The 22,387-nt window shown below is 35.2% G+C and overlaps 3 protein-coding genes across 3 annotated transcripts in view; 2 read left to right on the top strand and 1 right to left on the bottom strand.

Moving 5' to 3' along the window:
* Positions 1 to 592: 592 nt before the first annotated feature.
* Positions 593 to 9,298, bottom strand: LOC139148869 (hyaluronan mediated motility receptor-like). The gene is made up of 8 exons (XM_070720296.1): positions 8,872 to 9,298; positions 8,072 to 8,186; positions 6,741 to 6,801; positions 4,940 to 4,982; positions 4,517 to 4,560; positions 3,968 to 4,035; positions 3,366 to 3,440; positions 593 to 1,566 (listed from the first exon to the last, which is right to left on the bottom strand). Exons 2-8 carry the CDS (start codon positions 8,174 to 8,176, stop codon positions 1,525 to 1,527), a joined length of 438 nt encoding a protein of 145 aa, XP_070576397.1. The 5' UTR covers positions 8,177 to 8,186; positions 8,872 to 9,298; the 3' UTR covers positions 593 to 1,524.
* A 3,943-nt stretch (positions 9,299 to 13,241) lies between these two features.
* The window catches only part of LOC139148867 (uncharacterized), a 34,483-nt gene continuing 25,337 nt past the window's right edge, over positions 13,242 to 22,387 (top strand). Inside the window, exons 1-6 of the mRNA XM_070720295.1 lie at positions 13,242 to 13,381; positions 16,106 to 16,305; positions 18,395 to 18,555; positions 19,606 to 19,783; positions 20,146 to 20,363; positions 21,566 to 21,746. Coding sequence (XP_070576396.1) covers positions 19,715 to 19,783; positions 20,146 to 20,363; positions 21,566 to 21,746 — 468 coding nt within the window. The 5' untranslated portion in view covers positions 13,242 to 13,381; positions 16,106 to 16,305; positions 18,395 to 18,555; positions 19,606 to 19,714. The remainder of the gene's footprint in view (positions 13,382 to 16,105; positions 16,306 to 18,394; positions 18,556 to 19,605; positions 19,784 to 20,145; positions 20,364 to 21,565; positions 21,747 to 22,387) is intronic.
* LOC139150548 (uncharacterized) lies at positions 16,125 to 18,582 on the top strand. The gene is made up of 2 exons (XM_070722985.1): positions 16,125 to 16,305; positions 18,395 to 18,582. Exons 1-2 carry the CDS (start codon positions 16,125 to 16,127, stop codon positions 18,580 to 18,582), a joined length of 369 nt encoding a protein of 122 aa, XP_070579086.1.

Raw genomic sequence — 22,387 nt, 5'->3', positions numbered from 1 at the left:
GTCCTACTTAATACTCTATTTCAAACAAGATAATAAATTATATCAAGTAGTATTGACTTATACTTAAATTACTTTTTACCATTAATACCAAAATTGAGGTTTTCTGCCCAAAATACATACCCCTTCATTCTTCAAGTATACTATTGCTACCATACAGAACATTATATTCTCTGCTTTTTGAAAATATATTGTATGAGGGGTTTTCATGTCATCTTTGATAAGAAATGTTACTTTGAAAAAAAGTACATTGATTAAAGTGCAGCACCACTTATGTGAAACTGAAATGAGAATTAAACAATTGTATTCTGATGGAACTTCAATTCAATTCTTGAAATTTATCGAATACTGAAGGCCTACTGTAAATGTCATTCATCTTTCAGTTGAGCAAAAATAAGAAATGAGATAGCAATAATGCAGGTGGAAAATTCTCTTCTCAGGAGTACAACAACTTGTACGTCGCTGTATCCAATCCTACAACAACAATACAAAGATGCATGAACTTGAGATACAATTGTTCAGTTTAGTATCACCGATAGTCTAGTGATATCATAATCATACTGCAGGAGGGTGACAACATTCACACTACAAATACTTAGTTTCAAAAAAACTTGCATTCTTTATTAATAACAATACTGAAGTTATCTTTGAGAATCATAGATGACATCAAAAGAGGGAAGTAGTATCTAAATTTCATATTACTTCTTTGAAAAATGCATCCCATGATTTTTGCTTTTGGAAAATAACTGATGACTTGCAAACACATTCAGGGAAAGGTGATGTCTTCTTTACTTTGTGTCATCACAAACACACTAACACTACACATAAACTACCATTATGTACATGAAATATGAAAATATTTATGCTGATAGCTGTTCAGCACCAGAGTGACTAAGATGGATCTCATCAATTTGGGAAGGGGGGGGGGTGTATTTGCTTTGCTTGATGTATATAACACAAGAATAACATCATAGCATCACTGATGTTCAAGCAGAAAACTGATGTTCCTACAAAAACATGCTGCTTTTACTATATCTTCCATTTAGAGGTCAAAACTGTGTCATTGTAATGGTGTTGAAAGTATGCAAACTAAATAGATCCCTGATTCCATTTTCTGAATCAGCTAGACACTGAGTGCAGTTGTTCAAATCACACACAGTGATTAAATATTCTATTGAGCTTCATACTTAGGTAAGTCATCACAAGTTCATATAACATTTCTGTGATGTTTTGTCTTTGAACCATGGAGACAAAACAACATACCAGTACCATGATGTGTACCTGTATGTCTTCATATCTCCTAACAAGAGACAGCCTTGGTATCGATCACAACAATTACTTCTCTCCTCCATGGATGCTGAGAATTTTGATGAAAATATTTTAAGGATGATGTAGAATATAAAGCAATGGTACAATGATGGCTTGGCGAATGGTCATGTGTGAAATTTGACAGTAAACAAATAAATACACTGAGCAAAACAGAATTCCCTGCATCTATATGTCATGATTGGATGCCCTTCATGTATATTACATCTCTTCCATTGCAAGCTGGCACCACGCATTCATTTCCTGAAACAAAAATTTATGAAATATTGTAGGACTTTTATCAAATATTCATTTCAGACATGTAATATAGACTGATCATCAGATGCAAATTTTGTAAGTTTTCAGCTGACAAACAATAATTTTGCAGCACACGACAACGGTCGGAATATGATAATTTTAGGTTTCAAAAGTTCCACATTTATTTGTTCTCAGTACATTTTCTCAGATATGTCCCCATTCTGTCGGGAGCCAAAAACTTCGCTGTCTGCCACTCTCTTGTGGGCAAAAATTTCAACGTATTGCTATTCCATTTCGCTAAGTACTGTGAAAGACTACATGTCTTCTGTTTGCATAGACTATGATACATGCATACCCTATGATAGATTCCGTCTTTCTAGTTTACACTTTTAAAACAGTTTCCTATACCAACTTTCAAATATTCATAATTTCTGAAATTATAATTTTTGGTAGCCTATCAGACAGATTTTAAAATACTTCAATGTTAGTGAAATGCTTTGTCCTGCATTTCTGAAGTCATTCCACAGGTCATTGTCTTTCATATCTTTTACACAGGTCCTAACACCTTTTTAATACATTTCAAGGCGAGCTTCTACTCTCACATACTGATCATTAAATTCCTGATCATATGTCATAAAATATCATGATGAAAAAGTAATGATCATGATCAAACAACTGATTTTCATCGTTTTTTTATGAAAAGTTACTCTTTACAAATAATGATAAATCATTATGTGTAGTACCAGTTATGAGAAGTACCCAAATGCAACTAGGACTAGGCGAAGTTATGATACGCATGTGTATATGATGCAATAAAAATATACTTATATGCAATATTTACAAACAGAAATGAATATAAGCAGGCTGTAATTATTCTGACAAGTTTCTTCATACCCTGCTCATAAATGCCCTCCTAGTTCTACTTAACACAACACTAACATTGGTCAACAAATTAGAAAATTAAAAGCATTATGTTAAATCATATCATGCCACTATATTGATAGCGCAAATACAGTGATCTAATTTGTCGAGGCGCGAAAAGAACCGTGGTATATTTGCAATATACCACAGCTGGTATACACGCGTGCTTTCAGCTTGAGGAAAAATCCGTTTTTGACGTTCCACGCTAGAATTTCAATATACTGTTATGATATAATAGCAGTAAATCACATCCACCGACGGTATACCACTTGATTTTGACCAGTTCACGACATATACAGGTATGCACTTGCTATTGCTTGTGCCTTTACCGGTATGTCGTGAACTGGTCAAAATCTCGTGTTATACCATCGCTGGGTGTGCTTTATTACTTAATCATACTATAGCTTTGTCAATACCAGTGAGTTTTGTGACATCATACCCTCAGATTATTACTGATAATGTATCCCACTATTCAGCTTTGTGGCCCTAGATGTTTTCTCGTCTACAAATTCACTGGCATCTCCAAAACTATAAAATAATAGCAATAATTACCCCCTTCAGGCCCTTAAAGGACTCAACGAATTTTAAACTCCATAATGTACTCGGCTCCACCTTGTACATTATGTTGTGCAAAGTTTGTTTTCATCCATTATGGGCCGGGAGGGGGTTACATTTTTGCTTCAAGAATTGAAAGCAGTACACACTTACATTAATTTCCTTCATGATTACCCCCTCCGGCCCTTAAAGGACTCAAGGAATTTTAAACTCCATAATGTACTCGGCTCCACCTTGTACATTATGTTGTGCAAAGTTTGTTTTCATCCATTATGGGCCGGGAGGGGGTTACATTTTTGCTTCAAGAATTGAAAGCAGTACACACTTACATTAATTTCCTTCATGTCGCTAATTACACTGTTCATTTCAGCATTCATCAAATCAATGGATTCTTTGCTTTCAAGCTGTAATGAATAACAGTATTCAAAAGCCAGTAATAGGTGAAGTTACTGAATGATACATTTTCTTTGCAAATACATTAAAAACCAAAACATGACGACTACTCAGCAAATACTTTATGTACCAAGTTATGTATCAATCTGTTGAAGATCGTTTTGAAACTAACAATACATAATAAGACTTCATTAGGAATTTATTTGAATGATACATTTTGTTACTAACCATATAGTAATCTTGGCAGATATTTAGTGCCAAGCCATAGAAAAAACAAATCAAAAAGTGACTCATCATCAGCACAATAGGCTTGTCAACCTTTCAGTTACATTTCAAGCATATCAAAGTTTTACTTGTCAAACTTGACCATTGGATAAAAATGGCAACCTGTCTATTATGAACAGTATCTGAGATTTACTGCGAAATACCATAACTCTAAAATTACATATGAAAATAGAAGAGATTTTCTGAGCTGTGTCATGGTTGAGTTTGCAAAACTTCCATTGGTGACATAATTAGACATTCTTGCATTACTTACTTTGGCTGCCTCTTTTTTCACTTCAAGTTCAGCTTCTTCCTCCTGACTATAAAGTTTAGCAAGACTAACTGCAACAACAAAGATACAACAATACTGATTAAAAGACAATTAAACTGCAACAACAAAGATACAACAATACTGATTAAGGACTGACTGATACAACAAATTATACTGATTAGAAGACTAACTACTACAACAAAAGATACAACATCACTCATAACAATACAATACATTTCATTGTGTGATAAATGATAGGTGATTGCCCTAAACACGCAGTTAAATAAACTTATTTTCTAGTACTGGTATATGTATTACTACTTGACTTGGCCTTTAAAATATAGTTGAATAACAATGAGGTATCTACATAAATAAGTTTACACTGCACGGCAAGTTTGCTATTGCAGTTTGTTAAAAGGAAGTATAAATCTGACTACTCAAAAGGAGAAACCTAAATGTGGCATTCTAAGATTTGTATACCATACTGCCAACTATTGTCATCTTTATAGGAGTATGTTTTGATAAGGACATATTGGTTATGGTATTACATACCTGGATCCACATGAAGAGACTGTAACACATTTCTGTAAATATCTCTGAAAATTAAAAATTTAAAAAGAGTGACATTATAGATATGCATGATGGGATGCAAACAGAACCTTGTCCAATAAACAATATTTTACATCAGCAATGCATTTTATCTTTGAATACATGATACTTTCAGATACATGAAATTGAAACTGACAGTGTACTCTTTATTTCTCACAATTACTGTCATGAATTGTGTTTGAGATATTTTAGACAATTTCTGTATGGTATACCAATGATGGCACATCAGTATTCCAATTTTTTACCAGTACTTTTTATCACGTGTAAGTACCTAGCATTGTTTGCAAAACGCATCAGAATGACTGTATTGCACTTATGTGATGAAAAAATAAGTCTTCTTAGAAAGTACTGAGAAATATACATTACATTTGCTCCACCAGTTCTTGTTTCACCTTCTCTTGAGATTCAACTGTAGATTCAACAAAATTAATGTTTAGTGATGATTGTTCCACATTATTGGACATGGAATTCACATTAAAATGTTACAAGAGGAAAGACAATCAGTTTCCCTCTAAAATGAAGAGCACAGTTGTTTCAAATAGTACATCAACCTTTTTGCCTCCTTCAAAATGTTGAGACCTAGCATGAATATACCGGTAATACAGAAATCGTTCCACTGTTATGCTATGTTCATGCTACATACACGACAAAAGTGGTTAGATGACAACATGACCTTTGACATTTCAAAATATGACAGTTTGTAAACATGACTGTGATTGGTATATAATGTATAGCTGAAACCCATTCTATCAGTCTATTATTTTACAAATTGCAGATTTGCTAAACATGACTTGACAATGCTACATCATGCGCTGTCTCCACCACAGAAGATGATAGGATACATAGGAACTGCAGCAACAAGTATAGAGGCATTACTGATTCCTCTGTGCTGACTGTCTTACCCCAATTAAATGGTTTATTTTTAGAGTGTTGAACCAGAAATGAGTATCCTGTGCAACATAGTTTATCACTTTCTTTCTTCTTTTTTCATTTTATTGTATGTGTCAATAATTAGTATTAATTGCTGTGCTTAATTAACATGGAATATACGTTTGAACAATGTTGTTCTTCAATGAATCTTGTACAGTCTGAGTACAAACAAACATAACTCAAAAATTGACCGTGGAGTATCACAATGCCTTTTTAGCAAGTATGTTTTCTGTATTATAGGAAATGGCAGTTGAACTTTCAACATATTTGCCAAAGTGTATGTACTAATATTGTGATTGTTTGCAGCATGTGCCCTTGTATGCAGATTGTAGAATATATCCATGGAGAATTTGGTCATCCCCTCACATCCTTAAATTTGGTGTGGCTTGACCCAGTGACGTGCGCTGTTGACAATTGCCCCATCCATCACAATTGTGGAGGTAAACTGCAGTATACTTGGTTTATAGAGGAATCCAGAATGTTTTTACTCCATCTTTATTATACTCACTTGATTTCAATGCAGCTGAAAATGTTCTCAAATATATTAAGAAATTATTCAAAAGACCCATGCATAGGAATATTTTTGATGACAATATGAAAATTTGACTCTTCAAAATAATGATGGAAATTACTGCAGATGATAGGCAAAGTTTGGTTATTCTGACATCCAATTTCTCTTGGATAAAATTGAACTGTTCTTTTTCGGGGAACTCATTTCTCTTTACCAAACAGAGGCAATCATCTATAGGTGTTGCATTCTTCACAATTTCAAGTAATGTAGAACTGTAAAGCTGTATATTTTGAGCAAGCATGCAAGCCTCATTTGTATCTGTTAATTGTTTTATTACTAAAAATGAGGACATAAAAACTGTTATTTACTTTGAGTGAAGTGATTGTAAGAATGTTATGCCTTGATGAGTATTTTGTATCTCCCAAGGATAAATGTCACACACCAGAGTCCAAGCTTACCCTGTTCAACTGTATCCCCCTCCCTCTCCCCCTCCCCCTCCCCCACTGCATTCTGATACATCTGAAGGCACAAGGATGGAATGCAGAGCGATCTCGCAGTAAAGAACAACACCAGTTGTGTGGTATCCAGCCAAGCGTGTCACTTGTGTTCCAAAATCATGGTGGAAAACACACTGAGTTACAGGTATCTGATGTGGGATGAGAGATTCACTGGTATCAACTTCAAACTGTCATTGGCCATGACTTTGCTGATTTATTTTTTACCTACCTGAACTTTCCAATTCTAATATCCTATCCTTCATGTCTTTACAGTTTTCTTTGTCTTTGTCCTTGAGAAAAAACCCCAAAATATAATGATGTTATCACACATTAAAGCCCCAATAGCTGTATCTTTTAGCATTATTTTTGTGATTTTACTTTCAAAGTAAAACAAGTTCGTGGGAATGTACTCTTCGCAGAGTGTTTATACAGGTAGAATAAACTGTCCACTGGGACTACATGTGCGCCCTCGTGCAAATAAAGCAAAAACACTATACGTCATGATATGCATTTGAATCTTCACAGAAACAACAGAGTAGTCCAATATAATGCATGGTGCTGAATGTTTTCCACTGGGACATCATATGCTTTGTTTTCTTGTTGATATTACCAGTTTTGAAATATGGTGGGAAATCAAAATGACGGTTAAATTTACATTTACTTGTCCAATTTTTCAGTAGTACAAGACTATATCTTTTAAATTTGTAGAATTTAAAGAAAAGCAGAGAAAATAGAAAGCATTTTTCAGGTCAACAAATTTCCAAGAGTTACGGCTACAGGTGCTTTAACACTAAAAATTTGCAAACATCCACAAACAGTTACATTTAGCTTGAATTGAGTACACGTACGTTTTCATTTATGTTTTCCTTTTTTTTTTTTGTAAAATGCAACTTCTTGTTCCACTCCTAAAATAATGTTTCAATGTCTTGTACTTATCCGAACCCATATGAGACTGAGAGTGAATGCAATGTCAAATGTTATTGATGACAACATATTGGATATTTATACATTTGTCAACAACGATTTTACGTATCGTACACAATGCATCCTATTTACAAGGCTAACACTTGTATTTTAACAAATTTTTACAGTTAATTGAAAAAGTCCCTTGTTTCTAAAACTAAAATAATGAAAATATCATCATAAAATTGAAACATTGTCTCTTATAATTTATACGAAAACAACATGTGGTGATTATTTTTCACATAAAGAATTGACCAGTCATTGGACGGCTATACTCTTGGCTTAGACTAGACTACCATATGAGATGATCATCTGTACTAACCATAACTCACTTTTTATGGTAGGCATGACTGAAGATTATTCGACACAAAGAATTGTTTTTGAATTGTTAGTAACCCAGGGATAGGGTTGGTTTAGGGGTTAGTATTATTTATAGGCCCCTAAGAATATATCCTTTGTTCGCAACCAAAGTTGTGTGTTCATTGAAATAAAATATGTTGTTTTTGGCCTATAGCATACTTCTCATGTGTGATGTGGTATGTAGATACAGAAATATGAAAATATCAATGATTGACATTTCAAGTAAATGTGCTATACCTCTTGTAAGTGCAATTTTTTATTCTCCTGCTTCAAGCATGAGAGTTCTTCATTGCAGCGTTGAAGTTCTTCTGTGAGATTACTAATTTCTTTCTTCATTTCCATTGGTGTCAGCCTATAATCAATGCATGACAGTGGAGGACGATAATAAATAAGAATACACTTCCTGTAACAATTACACCATAATATTGAGCAATATTATGCTTCACACACATAATTGCTGATGATGGTACTGTGTTATATGCATGTATGTGAATATTAAAATGTCCATAATTATGGCACAAAAGTGAGTTATATAATGGTTTTATGTTTCTCAGTGACCTAAGTTCTCTAACATTATTTTGTGTGGCAAAGACTGGAGCATTCTATTTCTATGAACATCTATCACTTTCTAGGCACCTCCTGACAGCCTCCATTAACATCTTGGATGTATATCAAAATGTTCTTGTAATATTGACGATTTTACATATGGAAAATGTTTATTGTTATAACCATGAAGGCAGAAAAGTTACCTCCAATAGACCATGTGTATACACTTTATTGATTTCTGCGATGACACCATATTTTGCTTTGTAATTGTTGTGTTGTTTTCTCTCCCGTGATTGACATTTTTGGGATTGCAGTTTCCGACGCAGTTGGATGGAGAGATCCCTTTGAGATAGGATGTTTGACTGTTGTGCACTCGATAGCCTGTGTGTAGTAGCCGAAGATCAAAACCTGTTTTAGTTCTAAGTCTGGGTACTATTGCAATGTTTTGTTTAAATTCACAGTGTGCCGAGCGCCTGTGGTGTAGAACTTACCGTGGCTTTGCAGCTATTAGCGAACCCTTTGCCGTAAATCGGGGCTTTGGTCCTGTCTTCGGATGTACTCCATTGAATGTGGTGTCTGCTGATTCTTTGAAGCGGTGTAACGTTTTTACATTGCTTTTAGTCTTTGGAAAGTTTGGCCTTGGTTTTTGGACTGTTCTGCCGCAGGACGTGTACCTCTACTTGAGCCAACGGAACTGCCAGTTGTAGAATCCGACGTAGACGGCAATCTGTGAAGTTTACTCTTACTGCTGGTGTTATGTGGGAATCTTGGTACACGGGTGGTAACAGTCGGAAGCTTGCTACCCTCCGAATACATCACGCTTCACAATTTATAACTGTACAAATCAGAGTACACAACACTGCAACAAGCCGATCAAACAACAAATACAGAACTTCAAATTTGAATTCTCCGCCTTTCATATATCTGTCGTTGAGGGCGCAGACAACGAAAGGGGATTGAGGATGTGCGAAACACCGGCACCGGGGTGCAAAACCATTTCAGTGGAATACTTATGGGTCTGACCTTATTGAAACATTTAACGCTTGCTTTAATTCAGGGGAATTGAAACAGCCAGAAACTTGGTTTAGTTTCTTGGCTCTATAAAAGGGAGATAAGGCAGACTTAAACAATTGGAGACCAATGAGATTCTTGCGAAAGTAATTGCTAATAGGGTGCGGAAGGTAATTGGCAAAATATGCAGCCCAGATCAGTGTGGATACATCCCGGGCGGGATATAGGTGATAGTATTGTCTTTACTAGAGATATTATTGAATATGCAAATGTAACTGATAAAGCTGTTATTGTCATAAGTCTTGACCAAACAAAAGCTTTTGACAGGTTAAACAGATATTTCCTTTTTTAAGTCCTTGACAAATTCAACTTGGCATTGACTTTATCAGTGGACAAAAATTCTTTATAACAACACTACATGCAAAATATTAATTAAGTGCAATGGCTTTCTTTCTCGCAGTATTCAACTTCATAAGGGCGCCCCTTGTATATTATGGCAGCAGAAGTGCCGAAAATATTCGTAAAGATGACAGCATATCAGGATTCATACTACCAGACAAACATACAAGGGGAAAAAATTAAGAGTTATGCAGATGATACGACTGTACACTTGAGAAATGTAGAAAGCATTACACAGTCGTTGAAAATGTTTATCAAATTTACGAAAAAGCAACAGGTGCAAAGCTGAACAAGAAGAAATCCGAAGGTTTATGGGCTGGGAGTTTTAAAAACCGTACTGATTCAGTGGAAGAGATTGATTTTTCAAACAGGTTTTACAGATCTTGGGAGTTGGTTTGGAAACAGTAGCACATCTAGAGAAAACGGAAAACAGTGATGGAAAATTTACGAACTGCCTTAAGGTCGGAATACTAGAAATCTGTCCTTTAAAGGCAGGGCAATAGAAGCTAATATGCTGGCTGCATCAAAATTATGGTACCTGGCATCATTTGATCACGTACCTAAGGAAATTATTAATGAAGCAAATAGTAAATTATTGAATTTTATTTGGAGAGGCAAACGAGAAGTTATAAAAAGGGGCATTTTCATTCAAAGATATGGTGACTGTGGCAAAAAAGTTGTCGACATGAAGAAAAAATTAATGCACTCCAATTAAGTGGCTTATGAAATTCTTTGAGAAAAATCCACCCCTAGGCTAAATGGGCCAGCTTATCAAAGTATTTCATAGCGAATTTTGACAATAAAATGAATAGTGATTATCACTATCTCCATCTCAATTTCAAAGTCAACAACAACCGTACCCCAATGGTGTATGGGAATATGTTAAATACCTGGAAGTCACTTAGAATTACAAGAGTGAATTTACCAACATCAAAACAGAATCTTCTTAGTGAAGTTCTGTGGTATAATGACAATATTAAAAATGAAGGAAATGTCCTCTTTTATGAAAAATGGTCAAAAAGTAGAATTTTAAGGCTTAAGGATATCTGGAATGATAACAAATGACTGGCTTGAACAATGGGAAATAATTGCAAAAATTAGAGGAGGTACAAATAGACATGTGCAAGAGGAAATTAAGACATAGTATGAAACACTCCTCAATGCTATTCCAGATTCTCGGAAATAAATCATCACTTCAAACATCCAAAATGAAGAAAACTATGATATTTTAGAATCATACCTTAAAAAAGAATGCAACAGAGTATCATAATGAGTAGAAACAGTGACAGTACCCTATAATTCACGGGAAGGTGACATAGTACATGATAAACTCAGAAACTACATGTCGATCAAACCACATATCTTAATTTATTGCGTATTTTATGTTGATAAAGCATTCAGTTAGTATACAATTCATTTATATATTGAAAAAATTAAATGTTTTACTGTGTGTCTCAGCATTGAACGTCATTTCATTAAATTATGTATTTGAGAAAGTTCGTTTTTGTCATAGATTCCATTGTGGTGGAAAAATAATATTATTATACATTTTGCCTTTTAGGGATGATAAATGTGACAGTGTTGTTATGGTTTTTGTTGGGAGTCAAGGAGTTACGTACTGATCTGGACAATCTAGCAGGGTACATGAGGATTTGAAAGGTCTTTACTTAGTAAATTGCTGTATTTTTGTAAATTTTACAAATACATGTATTGATATTTAACTTTTCTAAGTGAAGGGGTTACTCAAATTCATCATGGTTGGGGGTAGGGGGTGTTATTCGAAATTTCTCTGAGTTTCCGATGAAATTCCTCCAACCCCAGGGCACTAAATAATGACGGTTCCCTAAGTTGTTTTCTGCACTTAAATTTGCATAAACTGCCATGAATCCTGGTGGTATCACTGTCAGGGGAAATGGGTATCCATCCGTGTTCCTAAAATCACGAGGAATGGAGTGTTTTTTATTCCCTATCACGGGTCCGTGAAATCGAAAAAAGGGGTACTTTTCCAAAAACCTGGCCCTTAAAGAAAGGTTTGAAATATCCCAGGAATAATCAGACACTCAGACTTCACCAAAAGTTTCATTGCGTTTCCTATATGCTTTGATCTGGTTTAAAACTGTGATTCGAAATATACTGAATTTTATATGAGTTTGATACCCTTATTCGAAAGTTAACAGTTTCTTTCAGACTCTGATGTGTTAATGTATGTGAAAACAATATCATAATTCAGCATTGACCTGACTCTAATATTACGTCTCCCTCTCCTGGATTTTGCAAGTAAGGGAGTAGTTTTTGGTCGTATTTTCTCCCATATTTCTCAAAATAAGATGGTCTTTTTTGTTGAAAAATCCCAGATTAGGGGTAAGCTTATCTTGAAATTTTGTGGAACGAGCATGGATGCCCGTGCTCTCTGAGAGTGTCACCACCGGGCCATGAATTACCAAACATACATGTATATATCGTATTATCAAATAGCTCACACCATTCCTGGAGGAGGTAACAATATAACGCTGAAGCTATGCGAGGCAGTACCGTCCCGGCATTTTTCGTCATATTTTTCAGTAATTGATGACAACAAGAAGTCGCGTAAGGATGGGAATATACAGACAAAGAGCAGAAAGCGAACCAACCAACCAAACAAACTACAGAATTCATCAAAATCGTCAATAAGCAGAAGACATGACACGTTTTGATGTTAATACAGTAGACATAGTGACACATAAAAAAGTACACGATTTTATTTGGATATAATACCACATTTTACAATATTCTGGTAGTTGATCATACTGTGTCCCGACACAACATATCAGTGAATGACATTTATGCCATCGTACATTGTATGTAAGTGACTAAGTCATTTTTGAAGCCATATTTTTCAAAAAAGTACAAATCGAAGGGGAAGAGTCAGCAGCATTTTTAAAGAATAAATTTGGAGGGGCACACTTTAAAAATAGGTCGGCGAGAGAAATATTTTACTTAGGGAGTGTCGAGAATTTACTTCCAGGGGGCATAACAGTGGACATAACAAAACAAGTATTCATGTTTAATAATTATCTTTTCTTCAGAAATTTACAACATGACTAGTTTATATAGCCTTCCAAAAAGTGTGTCACTTGCAGTCCCTGCAAAACATGCTTTTTATGGACACTTAATTGTAACTCTGAAATGTTTTGTTATATCCTTGTTCCTGCAAAGTGTGATAAACTTGTCAGACTGTATGTGTCATAGCGTGTAAGCATGCATGCATTATATATTGGGGGAACATGGAAAAAAACAGGAAATATGAGGGGAACCATAAATTTTTCCATAATTTACTAGGAGGACCAGAGAAAAAATCATCAGGAAACTAGAAAATTCTCCGACCTCCCCCTGGAACTATATTCTGAACAGTCCCTTAGAGGACGGACCGGCTCGGAACGCCCTCCCTTCATAACGACTGAAAGCTCCCTTGGTCTGTTAAACTTCGAGAGCGCTAGCGCGAACGCAATGATCTTTTGACCCGCAGGTGATAACGACATCGACAGGCGTGTCTACTACACTCGATCATAAACTTTTGATGTAACAGATTGTACTGAATATCACGTTGTTCTTGTAAGTGATCAGAGTGTTTTATTGTAGTTCTTAAATTTGTAGTCTAGTCCTTCGTCTCCCGGCTTCGTCTTCGCCAGAGTATTTTTGCCATCGGAGATTTTTTACCTTCGCCGCGCGCCCATTACTCCGGAGTATAGCTATATGGGCGAAGGCACAGTCACCTGTGGTCGACGTCTATTCCACTCTGCGTCTATATGCGCCCCATAGACGACGTGTGTACATATGTGTACATTCTACTTCTCAGGCACATGTAAACACGTCTATGGGGCGCATATATAGATGCAAAGCGGGATAAACCACAGGTGACTGTGGCGAAGGCCAAACAATCTCTGAAGGCAAAAATACTCAGGCGAGGGACTTAGACGTAGTATTAAAATTTGCCGAGTGCAGCCACCTGTGCAGTATAATTCTACTATTGTGACAGACGTGCAACGTACAATATGATGTTGATCTAGCCATGGATGTAAAAAATAGAGTCCTTTTTACGTCCATGGCATGGCGCAGCTAATGTAGATCATGGAGGTAGAAGGAGTCTCTCCTTCTACCTCCTTGAGTACAGTAGCTCGAGGTTTTGCCTGGGTATTTGGGTCGGACGGCAAAACCAGACCCAAATACCCAGCCAAAACCTCGAGCTACTACTGTAGCTAATGTAGATCCTGACCTGAGCGTTGACCAATGCGTCCATATATGCACATAATGCAGGCAGCACAAGGTCACTTTCATGCATACTATGTGTCTGGCACAGCTATATTGTACTGGTCTATGTGTCACAATAGACTGTGCTCATTGACCATGGAGCATGAGACCACTGTGTTGTTACTAGTAAATCCCGAATAGCTGCGAATGTGTAGTATTAATCGTCGATCTCAAATATCCTTCAGTTTTCCAAGAGTTTTTTTTGAAGAAGACCAGAATCAACTTTGTTACATATTACCGGTAGACTATGTTTGATTATGTGAAGAAGTGATTGGTTTTTGGTGGACGTTTATGCTTATTTGCATAGTTATTTGTTCAGAAATAAGATATTCACAGAATGAAGGCCCTTAGATCTCAGGAATCTTGTTTTTTAGCTACTATAGACTATAGTCTATAGAAGCTATTGGGATGGGTATCCGTCCGGCGTCCGTCGTCAGTCTGTATGTATGTATGTATGTATGTATGTATGTCCGTTTGTGAGGCGTCCGTCCACTCAAATATCTTGAGAACCGCAGTACTTACTGATTTTATATTGTTTGTGTAGATGAAAAATATGATTTTGAGAAACTATTTTTTTTATTTTTTGATATTGTTGAAAATAGCAAATTAATGCCAAAAAAGGTGTTTTGGTAAAAATCTTCTTCTTCATAACCGCTGGTCAGACAGCTTTGTTATTTAGTATACAGGTCCCTAGGGGTAACCCAACTTAGATTTGTTCAAATTGTGATGAAATATGCAAATGTGTATTTTTAAGGAATTTTTTTGTCATTTTTGGTCAAAATTTGACTTACATTGTATGTAATTCTTGTACTGTGTAAACCCTATCAATTCACCCAGAAAAAAATAATTAATATGATTTTAAATAATTGAATTAATTAGGAAATTATCAAAGCCAAAATAATTTTAGTGTAGAATTATCAGAAAGTTCAACTTTTTTTGACAGTTCATAGTGAAATGTTTACCATCTTGGAGGATTAAAACATGTAAAGGCAACTTTCCTGAATCCCAACTTTGACATATTCTGAACCGTCATTTATTGTGCCCTGTATGTTATCTAAAAGAAATTGCTCAAAATAGTCAATAGAGATAGAGATAGAGAAAGTTCTAATTTCCATTTATGGTTGACTTGGTAAGGATAAAATAAAATTACTTTTTGAGGAAAAAAATAGAGTGGTCAATTAAAAGAGTGGTCAAAGTGATAGGGTTTTTTATGGTAAAGCTGGTCTGTAAGATTCCTCATGTGCTATTTATAGCAATTATGCAATCTGTGTAAACAGTGCAATGAAAGTTACATGATTCGGTATAATGCTTTTGATGACCTTGAACTTCTTAAGTTTCAAACATTTGTCTCTTCAGTGTGCTTTCTCTGAGTATGTACAGTCTCAACTTATTCAACAGAACTCACTTACAATGTTAATCAAAGATATCCACCTTCTTCATCAATACATGTGTCGCAAAAGGTTATTCTCTACATAACACAGCAGAGCTCTGTCAACTATTGAGTTGCTTGTTCTTTCAAAACTGCTGGTCAGACAGCTTTAATATTTGGTTTACAAGTCCCTAGGATGACCTAAGTGAGATTTCATACAGTCAGGAAATACTTAATTTTGTATCCATGTCTATAGTAGCTTCAGGGACTTTGGCCCTATGTTTACATACCTTGAGCAAAGAAATCTGAGATTTTAGGTCACACAGCAGTTTCCATGGCAATGACATTGCTCATTGGCATAGTTAATGAACTTTCATAACTTGGGATATGTATCTTGATTGACTGCCCAAAGTTGATGAAACTATCAATGGAATATGATACAATGATATAACAGCAATCAAGTCATGAATTCACCATTTTCCCATCAGTTGATTAGCAATTGCACATTTAATTACGTACCTTTCCCACTTAGGATATAAAACTAAAAGAGATTCCTGCACCACATCCAGCTGTTGTACAGCTCTCATTTGATCTTTAGTGACAAAGACTTGTGACAGTCAATAAATTTGATTTGCATTTTATTTGTGATTGTCAACAAGATGTGATGCAGTCACCATCATGATCAGACAAGGTGTCACTTCATATTGCATCGGCGTTGATGTTGGAGGAACCAATACTGACGCAGCAGTGGTCCAAGGTGATGTTGTTGTTGGTTATTCCAAGACATGTACAACAGAAGACATTACCAGTGGTGTTATTGGTGCTATTCACAGTGCCTTACAAGATGCTAAAGTAAAAGGTAGCTTATTAATATTGAAATTTTAAAATTAATCTCTTTACTTGGATTTATAATGACTTATAAATGTGACACACCTACTCAACATAAATGCATGGGCTTCAGTCAAAGGGTAGTTTTGGTATAAATGATGCTTGGTATATTCCCTGAAATATTCTCATTAATATTAGAACATGATATGACAACTAGGCATTGTATTTATTCATAAAATATTATTATAAATTAAAAAATGAGACACTTTGATAAATGCCAACCTGAACTATATTTAGCCTCCTTAATATCTCTGTATATTATTTCAAACAAAATCATCCATATTTGTAATTGCCCTTTCTAATCTCCTCTCATTACTACCATTTGCAAAGATGGAGGATTATTATCCTGTCTTGTGTTTTGTTCATAAAGTTCATCTTAAAGTCCATAGCATTCAGGAATGGATCTCAATCATTACTTTCAAAGTGTACATATTTCAACTCTATTAAAGTTCCTTACTTATATACATAATTGGATTTTAAACGCTATTTGTGTTAGTGTCTGATAAAATTATGCAATGGCCAAGTATGGTAATAATAGTAACAATAATAGTACATTATAATAATAATAATGATGATACTTGTAAATAAAAAGGATTTGCATCGAATTTTATAGTTATCGTCATACACTTCAAAGGAAACTGACATTTCAAGTGAAAATCCTGAAAAATGGAAATAAAATTAAAATCATGCACTCTTGCATAATTTTGTTCAAGTCTTTAAAATGCTGTATAATTATATCAGTAAGCAAATATTCAAAGTTCAATTCTCTGAGATTATAATAAGAGAGTGACAAAGATATTCCTTTATGTCTGCCGATGGCAGGTAAAGTTTCGGTTGGGTAGGTGAAACTTTACGGTTATGCCTGTCTGGACCAATGGACTGGTTGAAATTATTTTTGAAATTTAGTTGGCTGAGATATGAGGAGAGGATCACCACACATATATTACAAGAGACATAATTATTTTACCATTATTCTGTTCTGACAGATTACAGGTAACTGATTGTAATACAAACACTAATAGTAATTAATATGTAGTCTAACTGCACCTTGTTTATCTATACTTTGTCGCTGTCAGTAAGAAATCTCAGCAGGGTGGCGTTAAATGGTACTGTCTTCAGGAAGTCCATGCCAAGTTGATTTCTTATATTTATGTTTGGCAAGGAGACTTCTCATATCTAAACCAAGCACCCCGTGGTTTATTAGCTCTTTATCAGTAAAATAAAGGTGCCGCTTCTATACTTTAAGGTTTTCCAGTACTTATTGCTATTGTAGTTTCTGTTTGTATTACAATCAGTTATCTATGCACTGGCTTTGCCGTGGTTGTAACTTTTCAAAAGTACTGTGTCTGGTTGGATGATTTGTCATATTTTCCATTAATTTCCGATACTGTCAATAATTATTGACTATCCGTCATTGCCTGTGCTCATTATTATGCACTCTTTGTACAGAAGCTGCTTTTAAAATCCTTGCCACCTTATTTTCACAATGAACAGTAAGTGTCAAAGATATTGGACAATGATGCCTGCAGACCTTACAATAGTGGTTACACTGAGACATGTATCAATGATGTCAGAGTTTCATAGAATAACTCTTTTAGAATATTGTTGGGTATTAGACACCGATTGAGTATTTCAGAAACCTTTGTCAGTCACTGCATTATGAAGTTTCAAAGTAAACAATGAATGGCCCGTTCTAATTTCTGCGTTCGTTTGATGGAAAGCGAAAATCCTCTTGTCGTAGCAGCTTTATCCTTTGATATAATTCAACACAGCAACTTTTGGCGCAAGATTTTCTCAGACTGTTTTTAAACTTTCTATACTTGTGTTCCAAGTGAAGAGTATGGCTAGCTTTTTTTAAATTTTCTTGTTGAGTAAGTTTTGTGTTTTTTTCCCTATGGTTTTATTAGCACATTCTCGAATAAATAAAATATAAATAAAATTATATTATCTGTACTGATGATACAGAAATTACTACATAAGAGATTTAGAGAAAACTTTCAGCATTTAAAATTTTGAAAAACTCTTCAGCTCATTATCTAAATGTCTTCACCCAATGTCAGGTTATGAAGGTCAAGTGTCACAAGTCAACATTGGTACCACACATTTCATCAATGCTGTGATCCAAAGGAAAAACCTGGCTAAAGTATCTGTAATAAGACTTTGTGGTCCTGCCTCTACTGCTGTACCACCATTTTGTGATTTTCCAGAAGATTTGACTGAGGTAATGACTCACAAAATTCATGGATGAGAATGTATTTACATTATCTTCCAACAGAGCCTTAAATATTTGTTCTAAACTTTTTATCGTGTATGTGGCAATTAACAGACAGGAAATAGATTGTTCATTTTGTACAGGTATTGCATGAAAGCAATTGGGAAATATGGTGCCATTAATTTAAAAAAGCATTATTTGACTCAAGGTGCAATGCATTGGTACTATTCAAAAAAAATAAATTGCAACTTAAGACTTGAAACATATAGAAGTGTATACAGTATATATTATATTTAGATGTCATCCATACATGAGTTTGTGGATCCTGTGTTCTCCTATTTGGCATATTTGAAATAAGTCTTCCAATCGGGGCATTCAGTTTAAGGCTGAGTAAACTTTCATACTTTTGTTTATTTGTTTATTTGTTTATTTATTTATTTATATACATATTTATTTATTTATTAAAGGGACATTAGCTGTAACTTTTGACAAATTTTCACTACTCTCTTTCAATGTATCAACTTCAGAATTTTACTATAATCCGATCATCATGACCAATGCCCAGTGTCCTGCTTGCCACACAGCCTGTATATGTGAAATGACCATTGTTATTGTTGATAAATGTACTCTAGTCAGGACCTGAATACAAAATTTAAACAATAACAATGCAGATTATACTCATATAGGGTATATTTATGAGCTAAATATTAGGAATTTCTCCATGGTTCAGGGATTCAAACCAGAAACTGCAGATGATACACAGAACAAACAAAATAAAAAAATGTCCAAAGTTACAGCTAATGGATCTTTAAGAAAACAACTTCCTTTAAAAGGCATTATGAACAAAAAATAAACACAAAATGAACCATGACTGACAATTAGAGACATCAAGTACAACTTGGCAATTGTCATGGTCCGATAAACATCAAGAGTAAACATTAAATATTACTCTTCTGATGTCTGCATAGCTTGTCAGTGCAAGGTGTTACTTAGGCAAAGGCCAAATAAATCTCGGTGAAAGGCTATCAACTATGTAATGATTAACTTTTTTCATGACAGACAATTTGTGGTTCTTATCATTTCCTCAATGGTGGATATGAGTATGATGGTAAAGAGATAACAGCATTTGATGGAGATGAATTGAGACAATGTGTCAATCAAATCAAAGATGATGGCATCACACAGCTGGTTGTTTGTGGCATCTTTTCTCCCAGTCAACCCAAATCAAGAATTACAGGTACAGTTTTCAATATCAACATGTCAGTAACATGGTAACATTCAAAATGTATGACTTTGAGAATACTCAGAAAAATATATACATCAGTCATAAATCACAAGAAATTAAAAAGATATTATCAGTTAATGATTCATTGGAAAGCTTCAATTGATTATATCAGATTTATCTAACAGGAAATACGTTTACTTGAAAAAAATTTCAATGGAGAACAAAAACTCAAGAAAGTGTTAACAAGCGCATCACACATCCTCTAATGTAGGAACCAGGCTTGGGTAGGGTGCCTTTCAATGACCTACCAAAATCTACTCAACATAAGTTTTCTACTCTGATAATACAATATTTTATGTTCTCTTCCCTGACAGGCAGCAGAGATCCTTCAGAAAGAATATCCAGAGCTGAGTTTCACCTTGTCCCATAAATTGGGTCAATTAGGCATATTGGAGAGAGAGAATGCAGCCATTTTGAATGAAAGCTTAAAACCACTTTGTCTGCAGACTGTAACAGCATTTAAGGCAGCTTTAAGAAATCTTGAATTAAACTGCCCATTTTTCTTGACTCAGAATGATGGTACAATCATCAGGTAGGAACACATTTTATCTTTTTCTGAAAAACTATAACATGTTTGTGATGTTACTCCTTTTGGTCAATATTTGTGAAACCATTCACATAATGAATTAGGAATTATTAGTTTTTATAAATAAAACTATCCATTGCAAACATTATTACTTCCATAGTATATCTAAATGTATCATGAGTTTTCATGTGGTCTAGCTAATTTCTGCAAGGATTGAAAAAATTGATACGAATGCCATGATAGATGTCTATAGGTATTAAAAATGCACAGTGGGGATATTGGGTGAGATGCATAGCGTCAGGGATAAATACTGACACTTACAATCTCCACTTTAACTCATAATATTATATAGGGCTCAGCCCTTGGTGTCGCGCCAGGGGTTAAGATTGGCAATGTTATTTGTATTGATTCATGATAAACTGTAATTGTTACTTCATAAACGTTTATATGAAAACTATGCCCAGTTTCCCTCTGATGAAAGCAGTTCACGTACTTACACGACGTCAAACCCTGCAGCAGGGCAGGTATAGATTTTCTGTAGCGTGTAAAAATTTTGGACAAAAATTGGCAATTTTACAATGATAACAGCCTATGGCGTTAAACAGGGACGTATTATGCAATAATTATCATTGCAATGGTAAACCGCACTACCCACCTTCCACTTGAAAGCTGAAAACTATAGCGTTCCGTCTAAAAACTTGCAATTTTTGAATCTAATTATTGACACAGGGGGCGCTCTTCTATAATTCAATCCAGCATTCTTTGCGTATGCCCCGTTCATATGCACGACAGTTTTTCTCCGTTTATCTATATCAACGATACTTTGTATCAGCGACAAGGTGTATAATAACATTTACTGGCTAATAAAAGAGGTATATTTTATAAAAGGCATGTTATATCATAGTAATTTGTTTCGTATTTGTTTATTTACGAGTACTCAAAAAAAAAACATGGCGGCGCCCATCATGAGAAGAAGGGTACACTTCCGGTTACTCGCATAGTATATTATGAATAAGCGCATGCGTAGTCAGTAAGCCGCGTGGCGCGACTATCAAAACTCCAGAGTATACTTTTATTACTCTGATTAAACTCCACTGTTTAAGAAGTAGATCTACACAGTATGTTCATGTCAACTAGCTATTACCCACAGGGATAACCTGTATATGCATATAGTTTTAATACTGATGATATGAGTTTTAACTCTTCAGTGCTGATCAAGTTGTGGAGCTTCCTGTCCGTACATTCTCGTCTGGTCCAACCAATAGTATGAGAGGAGCTGCATTTTTATCGGGAGTTAGGGATGCCATTGTTATTGATATTGGTGGAACCAGTTCAGAATTTGGATTTCTCAAGGGTGGTTTCCCTAGGCAAGCTTCAGCTCATGTTAAGGTATGTCACAGACAGTCAAACTCCAAGGGGGGTACTTGTTCAGAGAAGTGGTAGGGGTGTGCGGCCACAGGTATAAAACCCAGGGCCCATTTTAGACCTAAAATCTCGTTATTTTAGGACCCCATTGTAGACCTTTATGACCATTGATCCAGGTCAAAAGTCATAGCCTCAAAATTTTTTAAACGGAAAAAGCAAGTATTTGCCTTGGCAAACCTAGCCTACCACTGTACCATGTTTAGAGCTATGTTGTTGCTGGCCAAGCCATGATTCAAAAAAACAACAGGAAATACTAAAAAATTTTGGTTAAAGAAAATGTCTTTCATCCTCACCAAATTTTGGTCCAGCTTCTGCAAATTATCAGTTATCTGCAGTTACAGTCTGACTTATGTTTTTTTTGAAATTCCAATTCACAACAAACCTCGCTGTTTGTCTGTAAAGCAATTCTACTTCATGTGGCCATGGTCGACCTGTCTGTCATGATCAATACCAGGAGCGGTAGAGCCACTTTGTTTGGGTATTTTTTATTGGGCAAAAATCTGCCATATAAAGAGTTCTAACCAATCAGTGACAATGTTTCAGTTGGACAAAAATCTGCCATATATAGAGTTCTGACTAATCAGTGACAATGTTTAAAACAAAGT

This window comes from Ptychodera flava, chromosome 14 (genome assembly GCF_041260155.1).
Source record: "Ptychodera flava strain L36383 chromosome 14, AS_Pfla_20210202, whole genome shotgun sequence".
Taxonomy (NCBI): Eukaryota; Metazoa; Hemichordata; class Enteropneusta; family Ptychoderidae; genus Ptychodera; species Ptychodera flava.
Note: the sequence above shows the minus strand (reverse complement) of the source record. Positions and strands in the feature narration are given on the sequence as shown.

What these genes read in the sequence shown, in the direction of transcription:
- LOC139148869 (XM_070720296.1), bottom strand. Translation starts at nt 8,176, where the DNA reads ATGGAAATGAAGAAAGAAATTAGTAATCTCACAGAAGAACTTCAACGC. An exon ending in AAAAATTGCACTTACAAGAG is followed by an intron (nt 6,802 to 8,071) that starts GTATAGCACATT and finishes TTTTTTCTCAAG; the next exon opens with GACAAAGACAAAGAAAACTG. An exon ending in GCGACATGAAGGAAATTAAT is followed by an intron (nt 1,567 to 3,365) that starts GTAAGTGTGTAC and finishes TTTTTGTTTCAG; the next exon opens with GAAATGAATGCGTGGTGCCA.
- LOC139150548 (XM_070722985.1), top strand. Translation starts at nt 16,125, where the DNA reads ATGATCAGACAAGGTGTCACTTCATATTGCATCGGCGTTGATGTTGGA. An exon ending in ACAAGATGCTAAAGTAAAAG is followed by an intron (nt 16,306 to 18,394) that starts GTAGCTTATTAA and finishes ACCCAATGTCAG; the next exon opens with GTTATGAAGGTCAAGTGTCA.